This window comes from Entelurus aequoreus, linkage group LG25 (genome assembly GCF_033978785.1).
Source record: "Entelurus aequoreus isolate RoL-2023_Sb linkage group LG25, RoL_Eaeq_v1.1, whole genome shotgun sequence".
Taxonomy (NCBI): domain Eukaryota; kingdom Metazoa; phylum Chordata; class Actinopteri; order Syngnathiformes; family Syngnathidae; genus Entelurus; species Entelurus aequoreus.
In genome coordinates, this window is record NC_084755.1 from 18,265,872 (window position 1) to 18,289,112 (window position 23,241).

At 38.5% G+C, this 23,241-nt stretch overlaps 1 protein-coding gene across 2 annotated transcripts; it reads left to right on the forward strand.

Moving 5' to 3' along the window:
- The first annotated feature begins 9,340 nt into the window (after positions 1 to 9,340).
- LOC133642177 (uncharacterized) lies at positions 9,341 to 22,618 on the forward strand. 2 transcript variants are annotated; one of them, XM_062036244.1, is made up of 14 exons: positions 9,341 to 9,509; positions 9,955 to 10,129; positions 14,642 to 14,830; positions 16,004 to 17,066; positions 17,145 to 17,269; positions 17,596 to 17,731; positions 17,816 to 17,925; positions 18,031 to 18,147; positions 18,664 to 18,759; positions 18,840 to 18,956; positions 19,334 to 19,407; positions 19,491 to 19,556; positions 19,734 to 19,790; positions 21,835 to 22,618. In XM_062036244.1, exons 2-14 carry the CDS (start codon positions 9,959 to 9,961, stop codon positions 21,917 to 21,919), a joined length of 2,406 nt encoding a protein of 801 aa, XP_061892228.1. In that variant the 5' UTR covers positions 9,341 to 9,509; positions 9,955 to 9,958; the 3' UTR covers positions 21,920 to 22,618. The 2 variants fall into 2 exon arrangements, with proteins under 2 accessions (XP_061892228.1, XP_061892229.1); XM_062036245.1 differs by lacking the exon at positions 19,734 to 19,790.
- The last annotated feature ends 623 nt before the right edge of the window (positions 22,619 to 23,241 follow it).

Sequence of the window (23,241 nt, forward strand, 5' to 3'; positions counted from 1 at the left end):
TATCATGTGACCATGCACCGACAACACAAAAGCTGCAACAGCGTCCGTATGTCAGTGTTAGTTGACAGCCAACATGGTCGTTTTGCAGTCAGCCACCATGAAGATCTTCTTTTTCTCACTGTGTAGCGGCTTCCTTCTACACGTTCAGACTAAAGACACAGACCGCCGTGAGTAATTCTTCTTTCTGCGGTTCTTGTTTGTACTGGAGATCCCTTTTGTTGATTGTATTTTTCTTCTGCAGATGCCATCTGTGAAAGTTGCCTAATTGTAGCAAAAGGTATGTTTAATAACCTCCCTTTTTTTTCTACTATAACGTGGATTTCAATGATCTGTTCCAGGGTCAAGCTGTCAATGTTTTAATAACATTCTGTCATAAAGAAGAATTATGATCGGTTGAACACAGTTGAGCTCTTTCTTTAAAGAGACTAAATAAGGATTACTGTGTGTGCCTGTCTGGGTGGTGAGTCTCGTCACAATGACACAAACCAGAAATGATTTTCCTGTGTGGGCACTGTTCTTTTAATAATGGCCATAGTGCAGGGAAAGTCAACTAAATTGTGTTGCGGGCCACATTTCCAGAAAGCTTCTCCCTTCACTATAATTCTTATTTTGTATATTCTGGAGAACCAGCGTCCTCTACGGTAGACATTTGATTTTGGTCTAATTATTTTGACCGAGTTACAGTACTGGGCGGTATAGGTCGGTTGGTAGAGTGGCCGTGCCAGCAACTTGAGGGTTCCAGGTTCGATCCCCGCTTCCGCCAACCTAGTCACTGCGGTTGTGTCCTTGGGCAAGACACTTTACCCACCTGCTCCGAGTGCCACCCACACTGGTTTAAAAATGTAACTTAGTTATTGAGTTTCACTATGTAAAGCGCTTTCAGTCACTAGAGAAAAGCGCTATATAAATATAATTCACTTCACTTCACTATTAAAATCTTGGCATTAAAACTAAAAAAATAAGACTACTTCAGATTGTTTTCTTTGTCTTACGTTGGCCAAAAATAGAACACACACATTTACAATAAAAATATAGAACAAAATGTGAGTCTCCTACAGTTTTGGGCCACAAGAAAAAAAAGCCCTAATCAAAGGTCCCAAAAGTAATGCCCGGGGGCCAAATTTGGCCCGTTGCATAATTTTCTTTGGCCCGCCAAAGAGGGGAATTGTATATATTTAGGTTATTTGTGTTTTATACTTAAAATCAAGCAAATTTTAGCTCAGGGGCCGCATGGAGGAAAATCTGTGCACACGCGGGCCGGACTATTAAAATCATGGCATTAAAACTAAAAAATAAAGACAACTTCAGATTGTTTTCTTTGTCTTAATTTTGCCAAAAATAGAACAAACACATTCTGAAAATATTACAATAAAAATATAGAACAAAATGTGAGTCTCTTATAGTTTTGGGCCACAAGAAAAAAAAGCCCTAATCAAGGGTCCCAAAAGTAATACCCGGGGGCCAAATTTGGCCCGTTGCGTCATTTTCTTTAGCCCGCCAAAGAGTGGAATTATATATATTTAGGTTATTTGTGTTTTATACTTAAAATCAAAGTCATTTTAGCTCAGAGGCCGCATGGAGGAAAATATGTGCACACGCGGGCCGCACTATTAAAATCATGGCATTAAAACTAAAAAATAAAGACAACTTCAGATTGTTTTCTTTGTCTTAATTTGGCCAAAAATAGAACAAACACATTCTGAAAATATTACAATAAAAATATAGAACAAAATGTGAGTCTTTTACAGTTTTGGGCCACAAGAAGAAAAGCCCAAATCAAGGGTCCCAATAGTAATGCCCTGTGGCCAAATTTGGCCTGTTGAGTCATTTGTTCGGCCCGCCAAAGGGTGGAATTATATATATTTAGGTTATTAGTGTTTTATACTTAAAATCAGACTCATTTTAGCTCAGAGGCCGCAAGGAGGGAAATCTGTACACACGCGGGCCGGACTATTAAAATCATGGCATTAAAACTAAAAAATAAAGACAACTACTGATTGTTTTCTTTGTCTTACTTTGGCCAAAAATAGGACAAACACATTCTAAAAATATTACAATAAAAATATAGAACAAAATGTGAGTCTCTTACAGTTTTGGGCCACAAGAAGAAAAGCCCAAATCAAGGGTCCCAAAAGTAATGCCCGGGGACAAAATGTGGCCCAGTTATATGGTTGAAATCAATAAAATAAATAAAATGCTTATTTTGAAAATTTAATTTTGTTTCTAGATTATATGCAAACTATTGTTGTGTTCCCTAATTTGAGTGTACATAAATGAAGGTTTGTGTTGATGAGCCCGACTTGAACATAATATGGACTGGACCTGGTTTTAAAAACCCTTTAAACAATCTGATTTCATTGACAACCTGGCCTGGTGAAGATAATGTCCTTTATTTAAAAAAACAAAACAAAAACAAAAACATTTTCTTGAATAAAAAAGAAACTAAAATAAAGCAAAAACAGTTACATACAAACGTGTAATTAATGAAAATGAGTCAAATTAACTGTTAAAGGTTAGTACTGTTAGTGGACCAGCAGCACACACAATCCTGTGTGCTTTACGAACTGTATCCCTTGCAGAATGCATTGATATATATTGTAGAAACCAGAATATTAATAACAGAAGGAAACCACCCTTTTGTGTGAATGGGGGTGGGGGGGAGAGGGTAGGGAGGGTTTGGGTTGGTGCACTAACTGTAAGTCTATGTTGTGTTTTTTTATGTTGATTTAATAATTTAAAAAAAAGACAAGAAAAAAACAGAGGACTTAAAGGGGTGCCTTGAGGAATGCCTCAGTTATGTAAATCACAACGTTGGACGCCAGTGTTCCATGTTTGCTAGTGAGGTTAAAACGTGAATACAGTGATCTGCCAACAGTGTTGGGTTAGTTACTGAAAACCAGTAACTAGTTAGTTACTTTATTTCAAAAGTACCTCAGTTACTAACTCAGTTACTTACACCAAAAAGTAATGCGTTACTGTGAAAAGTAACTATTTAGTTACTTATATATATTTTTTATTTTATTTAAGCCCCCCTTTAATGCCCTTTTAGCCTTTATTTCAGTACTGTTATTGCACTGGAGAATAATACAATCTGTTGATCAACTTGACATGCATTTGCTTCACTGAACTCTGCTAAGCAATGTGGTCTACATACAACACACAAAGACAAAGATATGTTTCAAAGGACCAATTTGTTTCAGGCCAGAACAAATTGACAAAACTATTTTAAATAGCTGCAACATAACATACATAAGTAACAAACAGTATAATAACAGCATAGCTGTAAACCAAGGAAGGCACACACTACATACACAAAGCCTAACCAGGCATTTTTCTCTCAAGAAATTCTGAAATAAAATCATGTCTGAAGCCCAGAACACTCTACACATTTCCCCAGTTTTAGTTTAGAGATAAGGAAAGATTGGCCTGGCCCACTAGCATCCTTCTTTATGTTTGTGAACTTTATAGTCTATACATTTAGAGTGATGTGATAATCAAACACTCTAGAAGTCTAGAATGAAATAGTATATAAGAGAATTGACAAAGTGTGTGTACCTTCAGTGCTGAATGATGAGCAGAGGCAGAGTTTGGAGTGTTTTCTTACATTTTTATGTACTCACTGTCCAGGTGCCATTTGACGCCCGGTGTCATGCTAATTAGCTGCCTGAAAGCGGGTGAATCCACTGTGACTCCACTCCGCTGCAATGTCTCTATCAATGTTGTCCGGGCTAGCAGTGCCTCGTTAAAATCCAGCCGCTGTTGCTTAGGAGGTGAAGTGTGTCTCTCTTTACTAGCTTCGTCGAAGCATGTTGCTTTTGTAGCTGTTTCAGCAGATTTGAATTGCTAGGATAAGATCTTTGATCCAAGACACAACTTACATTTAACTAAAATGTTCTTTTCTTTGTGGTCGACAAAAGAAAAGTAGTGAGAATATCTCCATGTTAAGAAACTCGGCTTCGGCTTCGTCATGATGTAAACGCAGACACGCCCCCTCCCACACACACGCATACACACACACACACAGAGCTCGCCTCTTCTCCGTCGCCTCTTCTGCAGCGCTCCAATAAAACACACTCAGATCTTCTCAGTTTCTAGCCGAATACTACATAAAAAATAACGTAAAATAACGCAGTAACGCATCATGTAGTAACGGTAACTGAGTTACTGAATATAAAAAATAACGCGTTAGATTACTATTTACCGCCGAAAGTAACGGCGTTACAGTAACGCGTTACTTTGTAACACTTTAGTCCCAACACTGTCTGCCAATGTGTTTACAGTAGTCCAAGTTCCTCTAAACAACTGGAGCACTCAAGTGTTTCAAGGAATTTGCTGCAAAAAAGACTTGTCTCCCACGCTTTGACATGTAAGGTGTCATTCCCGGGCCACCAGTTGAATAGCCCCTGCCGTAATGAGTAGCCAGGACACTTTTTTAATGTCACAGTTTCAAAGTCTATGGTAATCCTTCTAGAGTTTGAGAAAGCCATGGAAGAGCCTCAAGGTAAAAGCAAAGGGCCCCTCATTGATGACCTCATCAGTACGGGCAAGGTGTGCAACAGACTGCAGTCATACAAGCATTTCACCAAAGAACAACTGATCTCCTCCTGCATGCAACTCATCGGTAAGTCTCAGCAGAGTCCTAAATCATTCATTTATACATTGTTGTTTTTTTTTATTATTAAAATTGTTGCATCGGAAATTCAGATTCCCACTACGAGGAGTTCCACACAGCTTTGATGAGTCATGAACCACCGCGGCTAGACGTGGTCCTGTGCTATGAAAAGTCTACTGCATGTGTAGGAGTCAAACGACACTCCTTTGAGGTAAGGTATAAACTCAAAGTTGGACACATTGTTCTGTTGGTTGACTTCCAATGTCCATCAATTTGAAATAGTATTTCCAATAGGAAATAATGTAAAGTTTTGGTAACACTTTAGTATGGGGAACATATTCTAAGTAACAAAGACTTAATTTAGAGTTATTTGGTTAGGGTTAGGGTTGTATAATAAGACCATGCAGAATAAGGCATAATAGAATAAGTAGTTAATAATGACTACTTGGGCTTTCGCCAATATGTTACTAATTTGCATGTTAATAAGCAACTAATTATTGGTGAATATGTTCACCAAATGTGTTACCAAAGTTGTTGTTTTTTACCAGTCATACAAGTTATTAAATAGTTTAACTGTACAGTACAGTACAATACAACTAAACTAAAGTAAATTAACTCATTCTTTTGAAGAGAATAGACAGACACATGAATCTTTCAGTTAAGTGCTATTTGTGTTAGCATCTGCTCGGTCCAGTCTATTTGTGTATCTAATTCATATTTAATGAACGGTATGACTCATGTGTACTGAGCAGCCAAACTCTTTCCGTTGTAACAATAGTTTCAATTACAGCTCTACGGTTATTGTCATACTCACAAAAAAAAACTCCAAATTGTACAACTTTTGGATGTGTTTGAACTTTGAACTGTACTTTTGTAGTAATGCATAGTATCATATCACATGGACATTTAACAACAAACAGTGCAGTTTTGAGTGTTTCCAATGAGGAATTATGCAGGACACTGCATAAAAAAAGCATCAATACACATCCACCTCAAATGGATACAGGAAAATATACTCATTGTTATCCTTTGTTCACACTCTATTATTTCGAAAATTATCTTTTTTTTTTTTTCTTATTACAGGATTCCACAGGCAACTTTACAGACAGCCACATTGACACTCTACTGCGGGACAACAAGGAAAACGTGCGCATTGCTCAACCTGTACATCCTGGCTCACCCGTCACTGCAAAAGACGAGTTGTGAAAAGAGTGTTACTCTTGTGCAGGGGTGTCAAAAGTGCGGCCCTCGGGTCAGATCAGACCCGGGAACAGGTTTTATCCGGCCCACGGGATGAGTTTGCTAAGTATAAAAATTAGCCAACATTTTGGAATGAAAGAAACTGCTGTTCTAAATGTGTCCACTAGATGTCACAATAGCAATTCTTTGTATCTTTGTAGATGATGCTACATATGTTAAAAAAAAATAACCACATGATGTTAGTGCAAAAGTCGAGGAAAATGATCAAACTACATAAATAACATCCTGTAATTTGATTTTGATATTATTTTTTTAATTTTGATAGATTGAAAATTAACACCCATGAACATTATCACATAATTCATTCAGAAAGTATAAATAACGACAAATAAAGATAGAATACTATTAACCGCAACATGTAAGTGTAAAAAACCCCCAACAACATTATGATGTGTGCTTTGTCAGAATGTGCTAGTTCTATTTTTAAACAAAGAAAACAATCTAAAGTTGTCTTTATTTTCAAGTGCCGTGATTTTACTTCCCACTTGGAAGTAGATTTTTTTCTCCATGGGGCCCCCGATCTAACATTAATTTGACACCCCTACTCTAGTGAAATGTTTCAGAATCAGTTTTGATCATTACAATCTTTAAAAATGTCATATTCTGTATAGCTTTATTTCTGTAAGATAGTTTTGTCGGGAGAATAAAAAAAAGTGATCAAGATTGTTGTCGCTTACATGCGAAAATACTATTTTATTTATCAGGGGCTATTGCAGAATATTATCAGAATTATCATTGATGACCTTAATAAATTGTATTTGAAATTTTTTTTTGGTGTTTTGATTATTGCAGTCATGTTTGGTTATTGTTTTTATTATATTATAGCAAACGTAAAGAGGTCAAGATAGCTTCATTTTGAGTTTATTTGGAACATGCATGCATACAACATGAAACATCACAATTTCCAGTTTCTCTATTCAACATGTTCGAAAAGGAGTAGGAAGAAGCAGAGCTTATTTAATCCCACCCCTTTTCTTTTACATAGCAGTTGCTAAAACTTTTGTTCACTTCCTGTTCTCAATTTATTCCCAATATATATATACATACATACATATATATACATAGTATAGCTCGGTTGGTAGAGTGGCCGTGCCAGCAACTTGAGGGTTCCAGGTTCGATCCCCGCTTCCGCCTTCCTAGTCACTGCCGTTGTGTCCTTGGGCAAGACACTGCTCCCAGTGCCACCCACACTGGTTTAAATGTAACTTAGATATTGGGTTTCACTATGTAAAAGCGCTTTTAAGTCACTAGAGAAAAGCGCTATATAAATATAATTCACTTCACATGTTCCAATACTTTTTGCTCTCATGAAAAATGGGTTGGTTCAAACAAAAGGTGCCATCTTCTAAGTTCCGTATCAGATCCAGATGTAAATACCTGGAAATAAAAGCTGAAATGTTGATCTCTTGTCCCATATTCATCGTTTGATGTCAAACCCAAATGTTTTCAGTCTACAACAAAAAATAAAGGAATTGGACTCACTGTTCCAATACTTTTGGAGGGCACTGTATTTACTCTAGGTCAGACCTGGGCAAATTAAGGCGCGGGGGCCACATGCGGCCCATTAAAATTTTCAATCTGGCCCGACCAGACATTCTCAAAAATTGTTTTTATATCTTTAAGATGGAAAGTGTAGCTGCCATTATGATGTGCAGTGATGTTTTCTAATGACCGTAAGTCTTCAACTATACAAAGTATTTCTATGGTTGTAATCTCTGCTTTTGCATGATATTTTAGTGACTAGTGTTGTCCTGATACCAATATTATTTTGATACTTTTCGGTACTTTTCTAAATAAAGGGGACCAGAAAAAAATTGCATTATTGGCTATATTTTAACAAAAAATCTTAGGGTACGGCGGACCGGTACTTTTCAGAGGCGGTATGGTACCGAATATGATTCATTAGTATCGCAGTACTATACTAATACCCATATACCGTACAACCCTACTAGTTACTATGGTAGTCTACGTCACAGCAGGTCAGACGAGGCACCAAGCAGTGTGGGTGTGGCTTGATTGTAAAATATGTCGATTGAGAGGGGGTGTGACGTTCATATGTTCTCAATATTCAGGGTTTTATTGTCCATAGAAAAAATTTAAAATTCCATTCCGTTTTTAAGGCGGTCTGTCATAAAATTTTTAGCATTCAATCAGACTTTATTGTGAGGTTTTGTATTAGTTTTCCTAGACACAGTTTTATTCTCTAAATTTGGCCCCCGAGTCAAAATAATTGCCCAGGCCTGCTCTAGGTCAGGGGTGTCCAAACTTTTTCCACTGAGGGCCACACACGGAAAAATTTAAGCATTCGGGGCCATTTTGATATTTTTCATTTTCAAACCATAACAAAATATATGGATTTTTTTTTTTAACCTTTAGGGTTCCCGGGGACCATAAAGGGTCTCAGTCATTAAAATGTTAAAAAATAAATCAGAATATTATTATTATCTTTTATTCAACGCTTACAGTAAATCTCTATATCAACTTCAGGTTGATAAAAAGTAAAAAAAAAAAAGAAGGTTGTATGCCTTTTCTGTCAAAGACAACTTTGTTTTTTTATAGTAAAACTGGAAATATGCAGTATTTAGTAGTTAGAGCTCTAAAAGATCAATAATGCAGGACACTGTTGATTTTAATTATTTCATATTTTTGAGAAATCACAGTGAAAATATTAATAAAATCCCACTAAATATATTTGGGATCCAAAAGTGATACATTTTTATTCGTTTTTTTTTTTAACTTTCAACACTTAAGTTACGAGATCAACTTCAGATATATCTGTCGATTTTACGTTTGAACTGTTATTTTGTTTGTTTTTATGGACTTTTGTCAAAGAAAACTTTGATGTTTTTATATGGCAACCACACAAAAGTATGCCATATTTTTTCCACATAAAACATTTTCAAGTGACATTTTTGAAGTAATTGGAGCCTTGAATAGGTCAATAATTCATTATAACATAGATTTTTTGTCTTTTTTTTTTTTTAGCAATGGCAAAAAAAAAGAAAAATAAAGAAAGACAAAAGAAAAAAAAAACAGCCTGCATGGCAGCTTTGTGTCAACATTGCAACTTTTTCTTGTTAGATTTCACCTCATTCCACTTTTTAAAATGTTTTTTTTAGTTTTTGCAATACTATCAATTTTGTGGCGGGCCGGTAAACAATTAGCTGCGGGCCGCAAATGGCCCCCGGGCCGCATTTTGGACACTCCTGCTCTAGGTGTAATAAACCAGGTAACAAAAGAGCACGCCCCATTTCCCTCCATCTGCCCCCTTAGCTCTTCTTATATATGATTAAACGTATTTTTTTTACCATTAGTATTCTGTATTTATTATCTAATAAGTATTCATACTGTTATAAAGGTATCTAGACCGGATGTCGGGAATAAACTCGTATAGTAAGGAAACAAAAGCATGTGTGTAAAGCATATTGGAACGCAGCCCGCTTGCTGTTGCTAGGAGGCGCTGTTGTAGCCCGGAAGAGGGGACGTCGACGGTGATGGACAAGCCGGGAAGACGACGAGAAACGCGACATTTTTGTCTCTCCCGAAGCCTTGTCGTGAACCAACATACCACGGGAGTGTTTTGTCACTGAAGAAAAGCAACCAACGACAGGAAAAACGTCGCCTTTTCTCCATTTAGGTAGGAAACTCGGGTGGGGTGTAGGGAAGGAAGGGAAGGGTGGATCAGCTGTCTCATCATGTGTGCACATCTGTACTATAACATCTTCAAATAGCTATACTAAGACATTTATCTATATTTATTTATTTTTACAGTCATCTAAATGTGAATATGCATGGATGTGGGGCACTGGGGCTCCACCTTGACTGTTTGACCCAGTATTGAGGATGATATTGACCTTGATCCCTATTCATTTTCATTTAAAAACAATGATTTAGAAAAGCTAAATATATATGCACCAGAGACATAAGTCAGCCATGAGTCAGGGCAAGGAATGGCAGGAATGTGATGAGTGTGATAAAATGACTAAAAAGCAGACAAACCCTCCTTTGTTACACAGCCCCTGCTATCCTAACTCACGTTAGCAACCCCTTTAACACACCATGCTCTCCATTCAATCCAACAGATGCATGCATAGCGTGTGGACTTGTGTGCGTCAAAAGATGGACCGCTACGAGGAGTTCTGTCTGCAAAGCATGTCCATGCTGCAGGAGGAGGGGGAATTCAAGAAGACATGTGAGCCGCTCACCAGGACCTACTCTGTCATCCTCTTCCATGGGAAAGCTGTTTTGTCACCTCTGGTAAGGTTAAAAAAAAAAAAAAAAGCTTCATATTTAGTCTTCAGTGCAGTTTGAGCCCTATTGATTGATTGATCGAGACTTTTATTAGTAGATTGCACAGTACAGTACATATTCCGTACAACTGACCACTAAATGGTAACACCCGAATAAGTTTTTCAACTTGTTTAAGTCGACGTTAATCAATTCATGGTACAAATACAAACCCTGTTTCCATATGAGTTGGGACATTGTGTTAGATTGAAATATAAACGGAATACAATGATTTGCAAATCATTTTCAACCCATATTCAGTTGAATATGCTACAAAGACAACATATTTGATGTTCAAACTGATAAACTTTTTTTTTTTTTTTGCAAATAATCATTAACTTTAGAATTTGATGCCAGCAACACGTGACAAAGAAGTTGGGAAAGGTGGCAATAAATACTGATCAAGTTGAGGAATGCTCATCAAACACTTATTTGGAACATCCCACAGGTGAACAGGCAAATTGGGAACAGGTGGGTGCCATGATTGGGTATAAAAGTAGATTCCATGAAAGGCTCAGTCATTCACAAACAAGGATGGGGCGAGGGTCGCCACTTTGTCAACAAATGCGTGAGCAAATTGTTGAACAGTTTAAGAAAAACCTTTCTCAACCAGCTATTGCAAGGAATTTAGGGATTTCACCATCTACGGTCCGTAATATCATCAAAGGGTTCAGAGAATCTGGAGAAATCACTGCACGTAAGCAACTAAGCCCGTGACCTTCGATCCCTCAGTCTGTACTGCATCAACAAGCGACATCAGTGTGTAAAGGATATCACCACATGGGCTCAGGAACACTTCAGAAACCCACTGTCAGTAACTACAGTTGGTCGCTACATCTGTAAGTGCAAGTTAAAACTCTCCTATGCAAGGCAAAAACCGTTTATCAACAACACCCAGAAACACAGTCGGCTTCGCTGGGCCTGAGCTCATCTAAGATGGACTGATACAAAGTGGAAAAAGTGTTCTGTGGTCTGACGAGTCCACATTTCAAATTGTTTTTGGAAACTGTGGACGTCGTGTCCTCCGGACCAAAGAGGAAAAGAACCATCCGGATTGTTATAGGCGCAAAGTTGAAAAGCCAGCATCTGTGATGGTATGGGGGTGTATTAGTGTCCAAGGCATGGGTAACTTACACATCTGTGAAGGCGCCATTAATGCTGAAAGGTACATACAGGTTTTGGAGCAACATATGTTGCCATCCAAGCAACGTTACCATGGACGCCCCTGCTTATTTCAGCAAGACAATGCCAAGCCACGTGTTACATCAACGTGGCTTCATAGTAAAAGAGTGTGGGTACTAGACTGGCCTGCCTGTAGTCCAGACCTGTCTCCCATTGAAAATGTGTGGCGCATTATGAAGCCTAAAATACCACAACGGAGACCCTCGGACTGTTGAACAACTTAAGCTGTACATCAAGCAAGAATGGGAAAGAATTCCACCTGAGAAGCTTAAAAAATGTGTCTCCTCAGTTCCCAAACGTTTACTGAGTGTTGTTAAAATGAAAGGCCATGTAACACAGTGGTGAACATGCCCTTTCCCAACTACTTTGGCACGTGTTGCAGCCATGAAATTCTAAGTTCATTATTATTTGCCAAAAAAAAATAAAGTTTATGAGTTTGAACATCAAATATCTTGTCTTTGTAGTGCATTCAATTAAATATGGGTTGAAAAGGATTTGCAAATCATTGTATTCCGTTTATATTTACATCTAACACAATTTCCCAACTCATATGGAAACGGGGTTTGTATATACTATCAGCATAATACAGTCATCACACTAGTTAATCATCAGAGTATATACATTGAATTATTTACATTATTTACAATACGGGGGGTGGGATGTGGAGGGGTTTGGGGTGGGGGGGGGGGGGTTAGGTTTGGTTGATAAGTATATACATTTGATTATTTACAATCCGGGGAGGTGGGATGTGTTTCAAATGAAATCGACATATTGGACAACGGCTAAAGTTTTTTTTTTAGACTAACGTGTGGCCTCTGAAGCCTCGTAATCAGATCAGTGGCTGGCAGTGAAAGAGAGGAACTGATGATAAAGAACATCAAGTCGGTCTTCTGTGTCATGACATCCTGTTTTGACCACAACACAAAACTTTCTGTCACTAAGAACGAGGGAAACAGTCATTCATGGGGTGGGATTGGCTGAATTTCCATGATTGACTATGACAAACTATCAAACATCCATCCATTTTCTACCGCTTGTCCCTTTTGGGGTCGCGGGGGGTCGCTGGAGCTTTTCTCAGCTGCATTCGGGTGGTAGGCGGGGTACACCCTGTACAAGTCGCCACCTCATCGCAGGGCCAACAATAGACAGACAACATTCACACTCAAATTCACACACAGTATGTTTTTATTGTGTTACTATCTCTACATCAAAAAAGGAACCTCGTCATTGTGTTCCACGACCAAGCTCATAGGGTAGGTAGGTAGGTAGGTAGGTCTTTATTGTCATTGCACAAGTACAATGAAACTTTGTTTTCAGCACAAACCCGTTCAAGATTAGACAAACAAACAGTGTACAGGGTTACAGAACAGGAACACTGATGGGTCGCCACAAGGCGCCCCGTAAAAGATGGGAAAAATGTAAACGCTGGGGGAGGATGATTAAAAAAATACAATCTAGACTGGGCTCCTAAGGGGGCCCAGTTTGGAGTGGGAAAAAACCTCCATAGCAAAGCACATATACATATTACAACATCTCGAGACTTGCAACAGAGGGGAGGGTGTGGGAGCCACGGCGGCGGGCTGCAGCTCTTCAGGCGCTGCCCATCCGTCCATCACCCCTATGGGATTTGCGTCAAGGGTGTTGGATGGGGGGTGGTGTATGTGTGTGTGGCGTATATTTTTGTGGATGCATGTGTGTGCTGCCGCGTGTCTCTATTCCACGGCTTTGATGTCGTGCAGTCGTTAGTCCAAAGTCAACAACAACAACAACAGGTGTGTGTCCATAACTTAAAGCACCTGTATCTCAAATCAACCCCACCCATTAAAATAATTAAAATCAATTTAATCTGGGCTAGGAACTAGGAAATTGATGTTTATGTTCCACACATACGTAGTTAAGTAAAGACTTAGAGTCTTTCTTTATTGTCATTAAAATTTGAACTTTACAGTACAGATAAGAACGGAATTTCTTTGCATTAGCTCGTTGTTGTCATGTCGTGGACTATGGAGCAGCTTGTTGCGAGGCTTTCGCGGCTCGTTGCGTGGATTGCTTTCCCGAGATGCAAAACAACTTGACTGGACATGATTTATTTTAACACTAACAAAAAGTGTAAACAAAAGGCACGCACAAGGCGGAGAACAAACTTGACTAAGAAAACACAAACTAGCACTTGGGCAGAAACTATGGACATGAAACAAAACACTTACTGTGGCACGAGCGGAGCATGAAATAAACATCACCATAACTTATGATATACAAGAGTATCATGGGTAGCATGGGTAACAGAGGTAGTAATGTCGCGGACTGCCTGGCAATACTAGTGACATGATTAGTGACAGGTGCGTGAGTCCAAATGTGAAACAGGTGAAACTAATGGTTGTCATGGTAACAAAGCAAGGGAGTGAAAACAGGAACTAAAAAGAGTCCAAAAACCAAACAGAACATAGCCAAACAAAAACATTATCAAAAGACATGACAGTTGTAGTGCAGGATAAAAGAGCAATAAGGTACAGATAAATATATTGCACTTTTGCATATGCATCCACGTTTACGCATGTATGTTATATTGTCTTTGTAGTCCAGCGAGTTAATCCGTTTTTTGGGGCAATTGAGGGGATTATTATGATGCGTTCAAGAGTCTTATGGCCTGAGGGATTTGACAACAAGCAATATGTATGATTATGTTCCAAGGGTAATGTTTGACCGTCCAGTTTGTTCAATGAGGAGTTAACAGAATAAATTGAAACACGCAAACACAGCATCGGCAGCTTCTTAAGATTTTCATGGATACATGTTCAAAGTTTGGACTTGTGTAGCTGTGAAAGTGCCATTGGTTTAAAATAAAATTGTGACAAATATGGACATTTACTTAAACCACTAATGGTAACATAAGCTAGCCGGTGGTGTTCTTGTTATATTTTTTGGTTTAAAAACTTTGAGCAAGTTGCACCACCAGTGTGAGTGGCACTGGGAGCAAACATGGGTGAAGTGTTTTGTCCAAGGATACAACAGCAGTGACCAGGATGGCGGAAGCTGGATTCGTACTAGGAACCCTCAAGTTTCTAGAGAGCCGCTCTACCGTGTGTGCCACACTGCCTCCTCTTTTCACATTATCTGTAAACGTATAGAGCACATAAAGGAAAATATACTACCTACAACTTATTAGTTTTTGTTCAGAAACAGTAGTGCATTCAATTTTAATTTACTTCCTTCAGACGCCATTAATTAACAATTCATTTCACATCATTGACAGGTTTATTAAAAAGCTGGTTTTCTTCAATAACGGTTTTCTTGTGGCAGTTGAATGATGAGCAGCGTCACGAGATGTGCAACTATAGAAGGATGGCCGTCCAGCTGGAAGCAGACCAGAGGAACCCGCAGAAGAACAAGCTTCCTATCCAAGATCAAGACATACTGACAAGTTGTAATGTGCAATCAGTAGAGCCAGAGTCAAAAGAAACACAAGATGGCAACAAACCAGCTTGCAAGGTACATTTAAAACAGAAGTTAGCATGTTTCATTAAATGTAGGTTTAGTTCTAAGGTCCATCTTGTTGTATTTGAACATCATCACCATATTTCCCAGTGACATTTGTAGACTTCAATACAGCTGCATAACTCTACTGTCAGTTCATCTATTTATAAACTGCATGATGATGGCTGTAATTTGCCCACTCAGCAGCTAAAGCTCTATAGCTCACTGATACATATATCTTGTTACTTTAGCCTCTGGTTTGTTTGCTTTGTACCCAGTCCATGGAGGAAGGGGTAAAGTAGTCTTTGTGGGTCCACAATGTAGTGACATCATTTGTTTAACATTGATGTGACTCTGGAATCCTTGGTTAAAATTCAACTTAGAGTTCAAGCGATATGATGGAGGGCCTTGAGTGGAGGTGGTGGTCATTTCCTTGTACTTACTGGTTTGTTTAATGGTTGAAGGAGTTTTTAGGAAGATCATCTTGATTCAGGGCTTCCTCCAGTGGGTTTGTGACACATAATTCGAAAAATAGTCTTACAGCTGCCACTGCTTTTATTGTGGGCCACAAATCCCTCCATATATTTTTGCATTTTTGACTACTAAGATGGGTACCAAAACCTGGTTCCATAACGGTGCCTACATAAACTGTGGTAACCAAACCGAAAAACATACGTAGCTATTGGTGCGAAATAAATGCATTCACTGAAATGCGATATTTGATATTGTGTAGCGTACAAACATAAGCATGCAGAGTCTGACGCTATTTTTAAACATTATTGCCGACCTTAACACCCCAACAGCAGCCCTCATAACACATAGCAAGAAGTCGCCATAAGTATCCACAACAGTAACACAACACTTTCTTATTATGCTCCAACAAAATTTATGGCCAGCGAGGTGCATTTATGAACCCCTAGAATTATTAGCTTGAATGTCACAAATTTCATAAAAATAAAGAGGCATTAAGTTTTTTTTAATTACAATATTTTGCATGTTTTCCATTTTTGCTCCTGCACCAAAAGTACTGATTTGGTAATGTATTAGTATCAGTTAAAATGCAAACAATACCAATACCGGTACCTATTTTTTTCCATGGTCACATTTAATACCGTGTTTACCCTAGCTTTCTTAGGGCGAGTGTAGATGATTGCTGGTTGATCATTGCACATTTTCAACCCAAAACAGGTACAACATTTACGGAAGGATGAGGTTCAAAAGTCATCAGTTTCCAAATCAGCAGCAGTGAGCGGTTACACCCTGATCACCGACTCACCTGGCCTTCCCAAAGTCCCTGGGATTGGGACTGTTCTTCAGCCAATCAGTCCAGTTGCTCCCATTGGTCTAATTGCCAATGATAATGTGAAGGTGGATACAGAAGACAAGAGTGATGAGGAAGATATGAGTATGGACAGTCTTCTCAAGCAAACAAAAGACGAGCATGTGAGGAAGGACCAGAGTAGAGACGGGTCAAAAGGTCTCCTACCAACATCTGAGGCCATCACAGAGATAAAAAGTCCAAAGAGTGGTGTTGAGTTTGGCTTTAGTTTGCATCACAGTCCTCTTGGCCCTCCACAGACCTTCATCCATCAAACTGTGTATGATCTTCCACAGTCTGCATTACCTTGCATTCCAGATCGATGTATAAGACGACCTAGTCCAGAGTCTAGCTGCAGACGTAAACCACGCCCATTCTCTACTGGGAATATACACATTTCATTCCTAGGTATGCCAGGGGAAGGATCTGAACTGTCAGATTGGGAAGAAGCTCCCTCCCCAGATCACTGGAGTTCAGTTGGGGGTGAGCGTTTTCCTAATAGGAAGGGGAGTCGCCAATCCACTGTCTGTACTAATAGTCCAGTTTGGGAAACCCACAGCTCCATGAGCCCGTCGGGTCCCAACTTGTTTGGGCAACCGGAACATCTATCGTCAACATTTCGCCGGCGCTCTCACACCATGGACAGTCAGCTGGGAACCAACCAACCTGATTACATTGACCGCAGTCAAGAAAGGACACCTCGATTTATGGCAGGAGTCGTCACTGTTTGCCCTACAAGTCGACAGAACTCGGTTGCCCCCTTAAACAAGTCATACAAGATAGAGAGTCCTACGTCCTATCTGCGGCGGGTTCATGTTACTCCCGAGTTAGCTCAGGGTAAACACTGGACGCACCCTAGTGATCCTCGGGGGCCACGAGACGTTGTAACCTCACCAACGTTCCTCAGGCATGCAGCTAATGCTAACAACACAGGTGTGTCCAATTTTCATCACATGTGACAGAATCAGGAGAGTTCTTTAAACGTACTTTCATGAATATTTCCGCACACAGAGGTCGAGACCCAAAGGCGAGCAGAAGCTCTGGAGGACATAAAAAAGCGGCTGGAAGAAGAACATGCCTTGCAGATGTCCGTGCTCCTGGCTGAGCAGGAAAAAGAGCAACAGCGTCTTCGTCTGGTGAGCAAACAGCATGATGACCAGTTTTTGATTTTCTTCCCTTTAAATATGGTGTTTCCTATTATGAATATCAATAGTTTGAGTATTTTTTTTCAGTTGGTTCCTGTTCCTGCTGACTGCCATTCCTGTGGCAATTGTCATTAGTGGGCATTGACTGTAATAAACTGTATTTTATTTATTTTACTTCAGTTATGATTGAGCCCTATGAATTTTAATTAGCCACACAAACAAATGGCATAACCAGGAACAAGAATCCCCGAGCAGAACTATGTTGCTATGTTGCTTTCTTGTGTATAAAAACACCATTGTATTTGTTCTTGTACAAGGATCTCGAAGAAGCTGAAAGAAGACTTAGAGAACAGGAGTCTGTGCATCCCCAGAACTGTGCTACTTGGAACGGACTTCTAGCTGGGATAAGTCCAACTAATGCCTCAGCTGAAAGATCACCGGGACACAGTATAGGTAGCACATTAACAAACTCAGTGATGACATTAATTAGCATTAATAACTTGTGTGATCATGTTCGTTGCGTGTGTCCCATTCCAGGTTTTCCTAGTCCCATCAGTTCTGATTTTACCCCTCCCTCTCTCCAGTCCCCTGTTTATATTCGAGGGCCCATTTGGGCGGCTAGCAAACTTCATGCAAGAGAAAGTCAGGTGACTGTGTGTGTGTGTGTGTGTGTTCACTGCGAAGTTACAGTATTTTCTCTAACCCTTTTCATGCTTCTTCACTGTTTTACTTTTGTGTGTACTGACTCCCAGGTTCTGACAACAGAACAACAGAGAGCATTGTGTCGAATTGGCGCCATTGCCCGTGGCTTCCTCATACGACGATTGCTGAAAACGCACAAGATCAAATATCTGCGTCAGACCATCATGGTGAGTCCAAAAGACAACACAATATTCACAAAATAATGAGGATTTTTTTTATTTGTACATCCTGGAATCTAAAGATTCCTGTTGCCCGTTGTGTCTGCAAGCTTATGTAGATCAGAAGGGTAGCAACATCCACCAACACCACCCATGTATCGATCTTTACTGTTAAAGCTGTAAAGCCTCAATTGACTGAGCGCACTTCAAAGGACAGGTAGATCCTGTTCCAGCATCATTAAGGGCCACTATGTGAACCACTACACCACAAATAGTGTCTGTCCAGAGTAAGACCCAGATTGTACATGGTTACCAAGCTCCTGCACATTTAAAATGTTTGTCTTTATCAATTGTTTGTTGCTGAAAATCCCTGCAAAAAACCAGAACTGAGCCAAAATCTCGAGTTCCTTCTCCCATGACCGACACTGTGTTCAGCAGTATTTGAGTACTGTGTGCATTTGACTTGAAATTTCTCACACAGGACTAAATTGTTTTATTTTATATATGTAATGTATGTCATCACAGGATACAAAGGCGTTCATTAGTTCCTTTCAGACTGAAGGTCCACCGAAAAAAGTCTCGGAACAAGATCTTTGTTTACAAGAAAGAGTTCAAGCGCAGGTATGAATGTGCATTACCTTGCAATACGCAAAAAAAGTTTGTTTTGTTTTTGTTTATACATCGACGTTTCATTCCTTCAGTTACGTGCAGCCCTTTATGACATCAATGAAATCTTCTTTGAAATGCCTCTGAAGGATCGATTAGCACTGCTGCAGCAGGACAGAGAGCTCTGTGTTGAAAAGAAGCTACGAGACATGGTAATCAATGATGCATCATGGGTTCACTCCAGTTGCTAACACGCTCGTTGATAGTATACTCGCGGTATTTCTATGTAATTTGTTCCGCTAAGACAACTTTATTTGTAATGTGTCCCATGTGTAGTTCATTTAATGAAATTTCTCATACACCTTAATGTCCGACAAAAAGTATGTTAAACCAAATGGCTTACAATCAAATGAGTCATTCTCTAGCCATACCAAACCATAGTAGTTTTTCACATGGGGAAATGGTTACAAAGTCCCAAAGTTACCATGTTTTATAGGGCATGTCCTTCAGTACATTTGTGCGTTTAGCTTTGGAAATAACTCACATTTCCAGCTTAATAACTTGAATTTTTATTGCATAAAATGTGCAGGACAAAGCTAAGAGTCATAAGGAAAAGGTGATTCTGTCTGCTGCCACGCAAAGGTCTATGGACCGGAAAAAGAGGTAACATAGGAAAATAAGACTTTTTTTTTTTCACCAAATGTTTAACATCCAGTTGAGTGATTTTACTGTGGACTTTCTTTCAGGGAGGGGGAATCACCAGGACAGGGTAGAAAGGTGATGCAGAAGCCAAAAAGTCCAACCCCTAACAGGTACTGGAAATGTATATAGATGAGTACACATTTTAAGAAGTAATTTGCCTATGTTACACTGATATCTGTATCTATGCATAGCTTTCTTCTTCTACTTTTTTGTCTTTTCCGGTTCTCTTCATTATACTTGTCCTGTGCCAAAAACCTCAGATCTGCACTGATTTATTTCATTCCTAGAGTTCAGAAGTCGAGCCAAGTCCAGAAATCTGTTCCAAGTCAGCTGAACCGCCAGGGGTGCGTTTATTTTTTATTTTTATTGACTGAACTTAAATTTTAGCTGCAGTGTATTACAATATAAACCTGTTGGGAGAGTAGCTAAAATTGTACTTAGTAAGAGTACCATTACTTTAGAGCAGTGCTTCTCAATTATTTTCTGTTTTGGTCCCCCTTGGAAAAAGCAAACATTTTGCCCCCCCCCCTACCTACTGTCTGCCACAACTATAAATAGTGTAATTTGTCCATAACATTGTTATACAGTAAGTACACCTCTGCATAATATTGCATCCTTATTAACAGTAAATAAAACACAAACATAAAAATACTGATCAACTTACAGCAAAGAATAACTTTATTAACAATGTTTTTTTAGTATGTAACAAGAAAGATATAAAGGGGAACTGCACTTTTTTGGGGGATTTTTGCCTATTGCCTATCTTGCCACAATCATTATGAGAGACAAGAACACACCTCTTTTTTTGTATTCTAAAGATGATAAAACAACACTTGGAAGATGTGGCTAATGGGAGTCACCGTTGTAGCCTTCAAAGCCCTCTAAAACAAATTGAAAACCCTCCATCATGTTTTATATACACTCTGCAAGTATATATACAATGTAGTAACAGACACGTTCATAACAATATGTAATATGTACAATATTTACCGTATTTTGGTCATTTTATGCATTACCAGAACATTTATTTCCGTTTCCCGAGCAGCGCACTTCCGACTTCCTGCAACAAATAAGTGTTCCTACTTCTCGAAACAAACACGGCTGTGTTGTAATCATGGCAGACTTGGTAATAGACAAAAAAGATGACTATTTTTGGACGACTCACAATCTTATCTTTTTGAACCTGAATACACGGAGGATGAACTGCTTGTTATAGAAGCGACCACGAACAGAGTGTGAAACATTGGAGCAGCCAGAAGTCGAGAGAGTGCGGTCGGCGTGTCTTGACAGTGTAAATGTGGAACTTAGAGCCAAGCTATGCCGACATAAATGAAGTGCTTACCCAAAGTCAACTTGAAAAAACTTCCCCGGCCAGCTGGACCAAACAGAAAACTGTCAATCGAGAGAGTACATTTAATATTGATCATGATACACGCAGCTCATCATGCTTGTTATTACAACTACATACACTGTTGAGCTAGTTGTGTACAAACAAAACATGAAATGTGGGCAAATACTTTACAGATATTGTAATATGATTGTTCATGTTTTTCACTCAGTACAGATTGGTGTCCTACCTATCGCTTTGTGTTGTGCATTACAAACTCAAAAGCCATTCAGCTGCTGACGCAAAAGCCAAGCCGATTTTTACAAATTAGAATGCCTTTTGTCTTCTTTTCTCTCATAATGATTGTGAACGATTTGCAAAATTTAAAAAAAGTGCAGTTCCCCTTTAAAGTGCATCAATGTGCCTGAAATTTAAAAATGTAATTTAAAAACTAATTGTATATTTTTTACGTGAGATTTCCAGTTCATTTTATCATCTATTATTACACTCAAAAATGTGTTTTCTTGTACCCTTTCTCCTGAACAAAACGCAGTTGTATCATCTGCAAATGATACTAACTTTAAGTCCTTTGTAACTTACAAACTTACAAATGTCGTTTATATAAAGATTGAACAAATTTGGTCCGAGTATTGATCCCTGAAGTATGCCACACAATATTTTCATCGCTGTAGAAGTGTGTTCGCCTATCTTCACGTATTGCTTCCTGTTGGTTAAGTAGCTTCTAACCCAGTTCAAAACCAACCCTCTGAGTTCATGCTTTTCTAATTTGTTTATTAAGATACTGTGATTAATTGTGTCAAATGCTTTTGTAAATCAATAAACACTGCAACAGCACATTTTTTGCTATCTATTGCATTGGTAATCCCTTCCGTTATTTCGATTAATGCCATTGATGTTGAGATGTTGCAAGTAAAGGTAAATGTGTTACCCACCTCTGATATTGGAGACTCAGTTTTTGTACATCAGTGGCATTTTATTCATTTATTTTTTTCTCTGTTGCTATATCCAGTTGAATTTTGATTACATCTGTCTCCTGGCAGGAGCTGGTATAAGAAGACTCCAGAAACAAGAGTAAAGCGCATGGACAATGTGAAGAACCTGAAGAAGCAGCACTCTCTGGGTTAACAGGTGGAAATACAATCCTATTAGAACACACCTTCGACCACTACTAGTCTACATCAGACTGCACTAGTCATCTCTAATGACTGTAATATTAGGCAGTAGAACCACATGATTTCTTCCAGCCAATTAGTGACAAAAGGTAATTATGATAGAGACATGGTTTGACTCAATCAAATATGACAAAATATATATCATACACATCATGAAAAGTAAAAAATCAACAACAAAGTAGCACATTAAACAAACACAGTGCAGATAATTCAGGATGTTGTCAGTGAACAAATTAGTTTTTATTGTACAAATTTGTTGAGCAACTATAAAAAAATGTTCCTAAAGACCTTATTATCTGTAGTAGTCCAAAGTGCATTTATTGACAATAACAGTGCATAAACATTAAGTGCTGTAAGTATAATAATGTTCAAAAACAGGTTGTTTACATTTTATATGGGGTTTTAATGGCTTTGACTGCCGCTGTGTCTTTTTTTTTATTTTTAAAAACACGTTGCCTTATTTAATTATTATTAGCAGCCAGTACTATATATTTTTTTCATTTTGCCTTAAGTTAATGCCAAATTACAAGAAATGTGAATGTATTTATTGTATGCGGACAAACCTTAATTCATTAAAGATACATTGTTTTTTGTGATTTAATATTATATTTTTTCTCAAAAGATTCTGACTTCTATTTTGTAAGATCTGTAAACTTTATATATATATATATATATATATATATATATACTACCGTTCAAAAGTTTGGGGTCACCCAAACAATTTTGTGGAATAGCCTTCATTTCTAAGAACAAGAATAGACTGTCAAGTTTCAGATGAAAGTTCTCTTTTTCTGGCCATTTTGAGCGTTTAATTGACCCCACGAATGTGATGCTCCAGAAACTCAATCTGCTCAAAGGAAGGTCAGTTTTGTAGCTTCTGTAACGAGCTAAACTGTTTTCAGAACATGATTGCACAAGGGTTTTCTAATCATCAATTAGCCTTCTGAGCCAATGAGCAAACACATTGTACCATTAGAGCACTGGAGTGATAGTTTCTGGAAATGGGCCTCTATACACCTATGTAGATATTGCACCAAAAAACAGACATTTGCAGCTAGAATAGTCATTTACCACATTAGCAATGTATAGAGTGTATTTCTTTAAAGTTAAGACTAGTTTAAAGTTATCTTCATTGAAAAGTACAGTGCTTTTCCTTAAAAAATAAGGACATTTCAATGTGACCCCAAACTTTTGAACGGTAGTGTATATATATATATATATATATATATATATATATATATATATATATATATATATATATATATATATATATAT

Coding starts and splice junctions, on each gene's coding strand:
- LOC133642177 (XM_062036244.1), top strand. CDS start 9,959: ATGCATAGCGTGTGGACTTGTGTGCGTCAAAAGATGGACCGCTACGAG. Junction 17,270..17,595: donor AGCAACAGCGTCTTCGTCTG/GTGAGCAAACAG, acceptor TTCTTGTACAAG/GATCTCGAAGAAGCTGAAAG. Junction 17,732..17,815: donor ATCACCGGGACACAGTATAG/GTAGCACATTAA, acceptor GTCCCATTCCAG/GTTTTCCTAGTCCCATCAGT.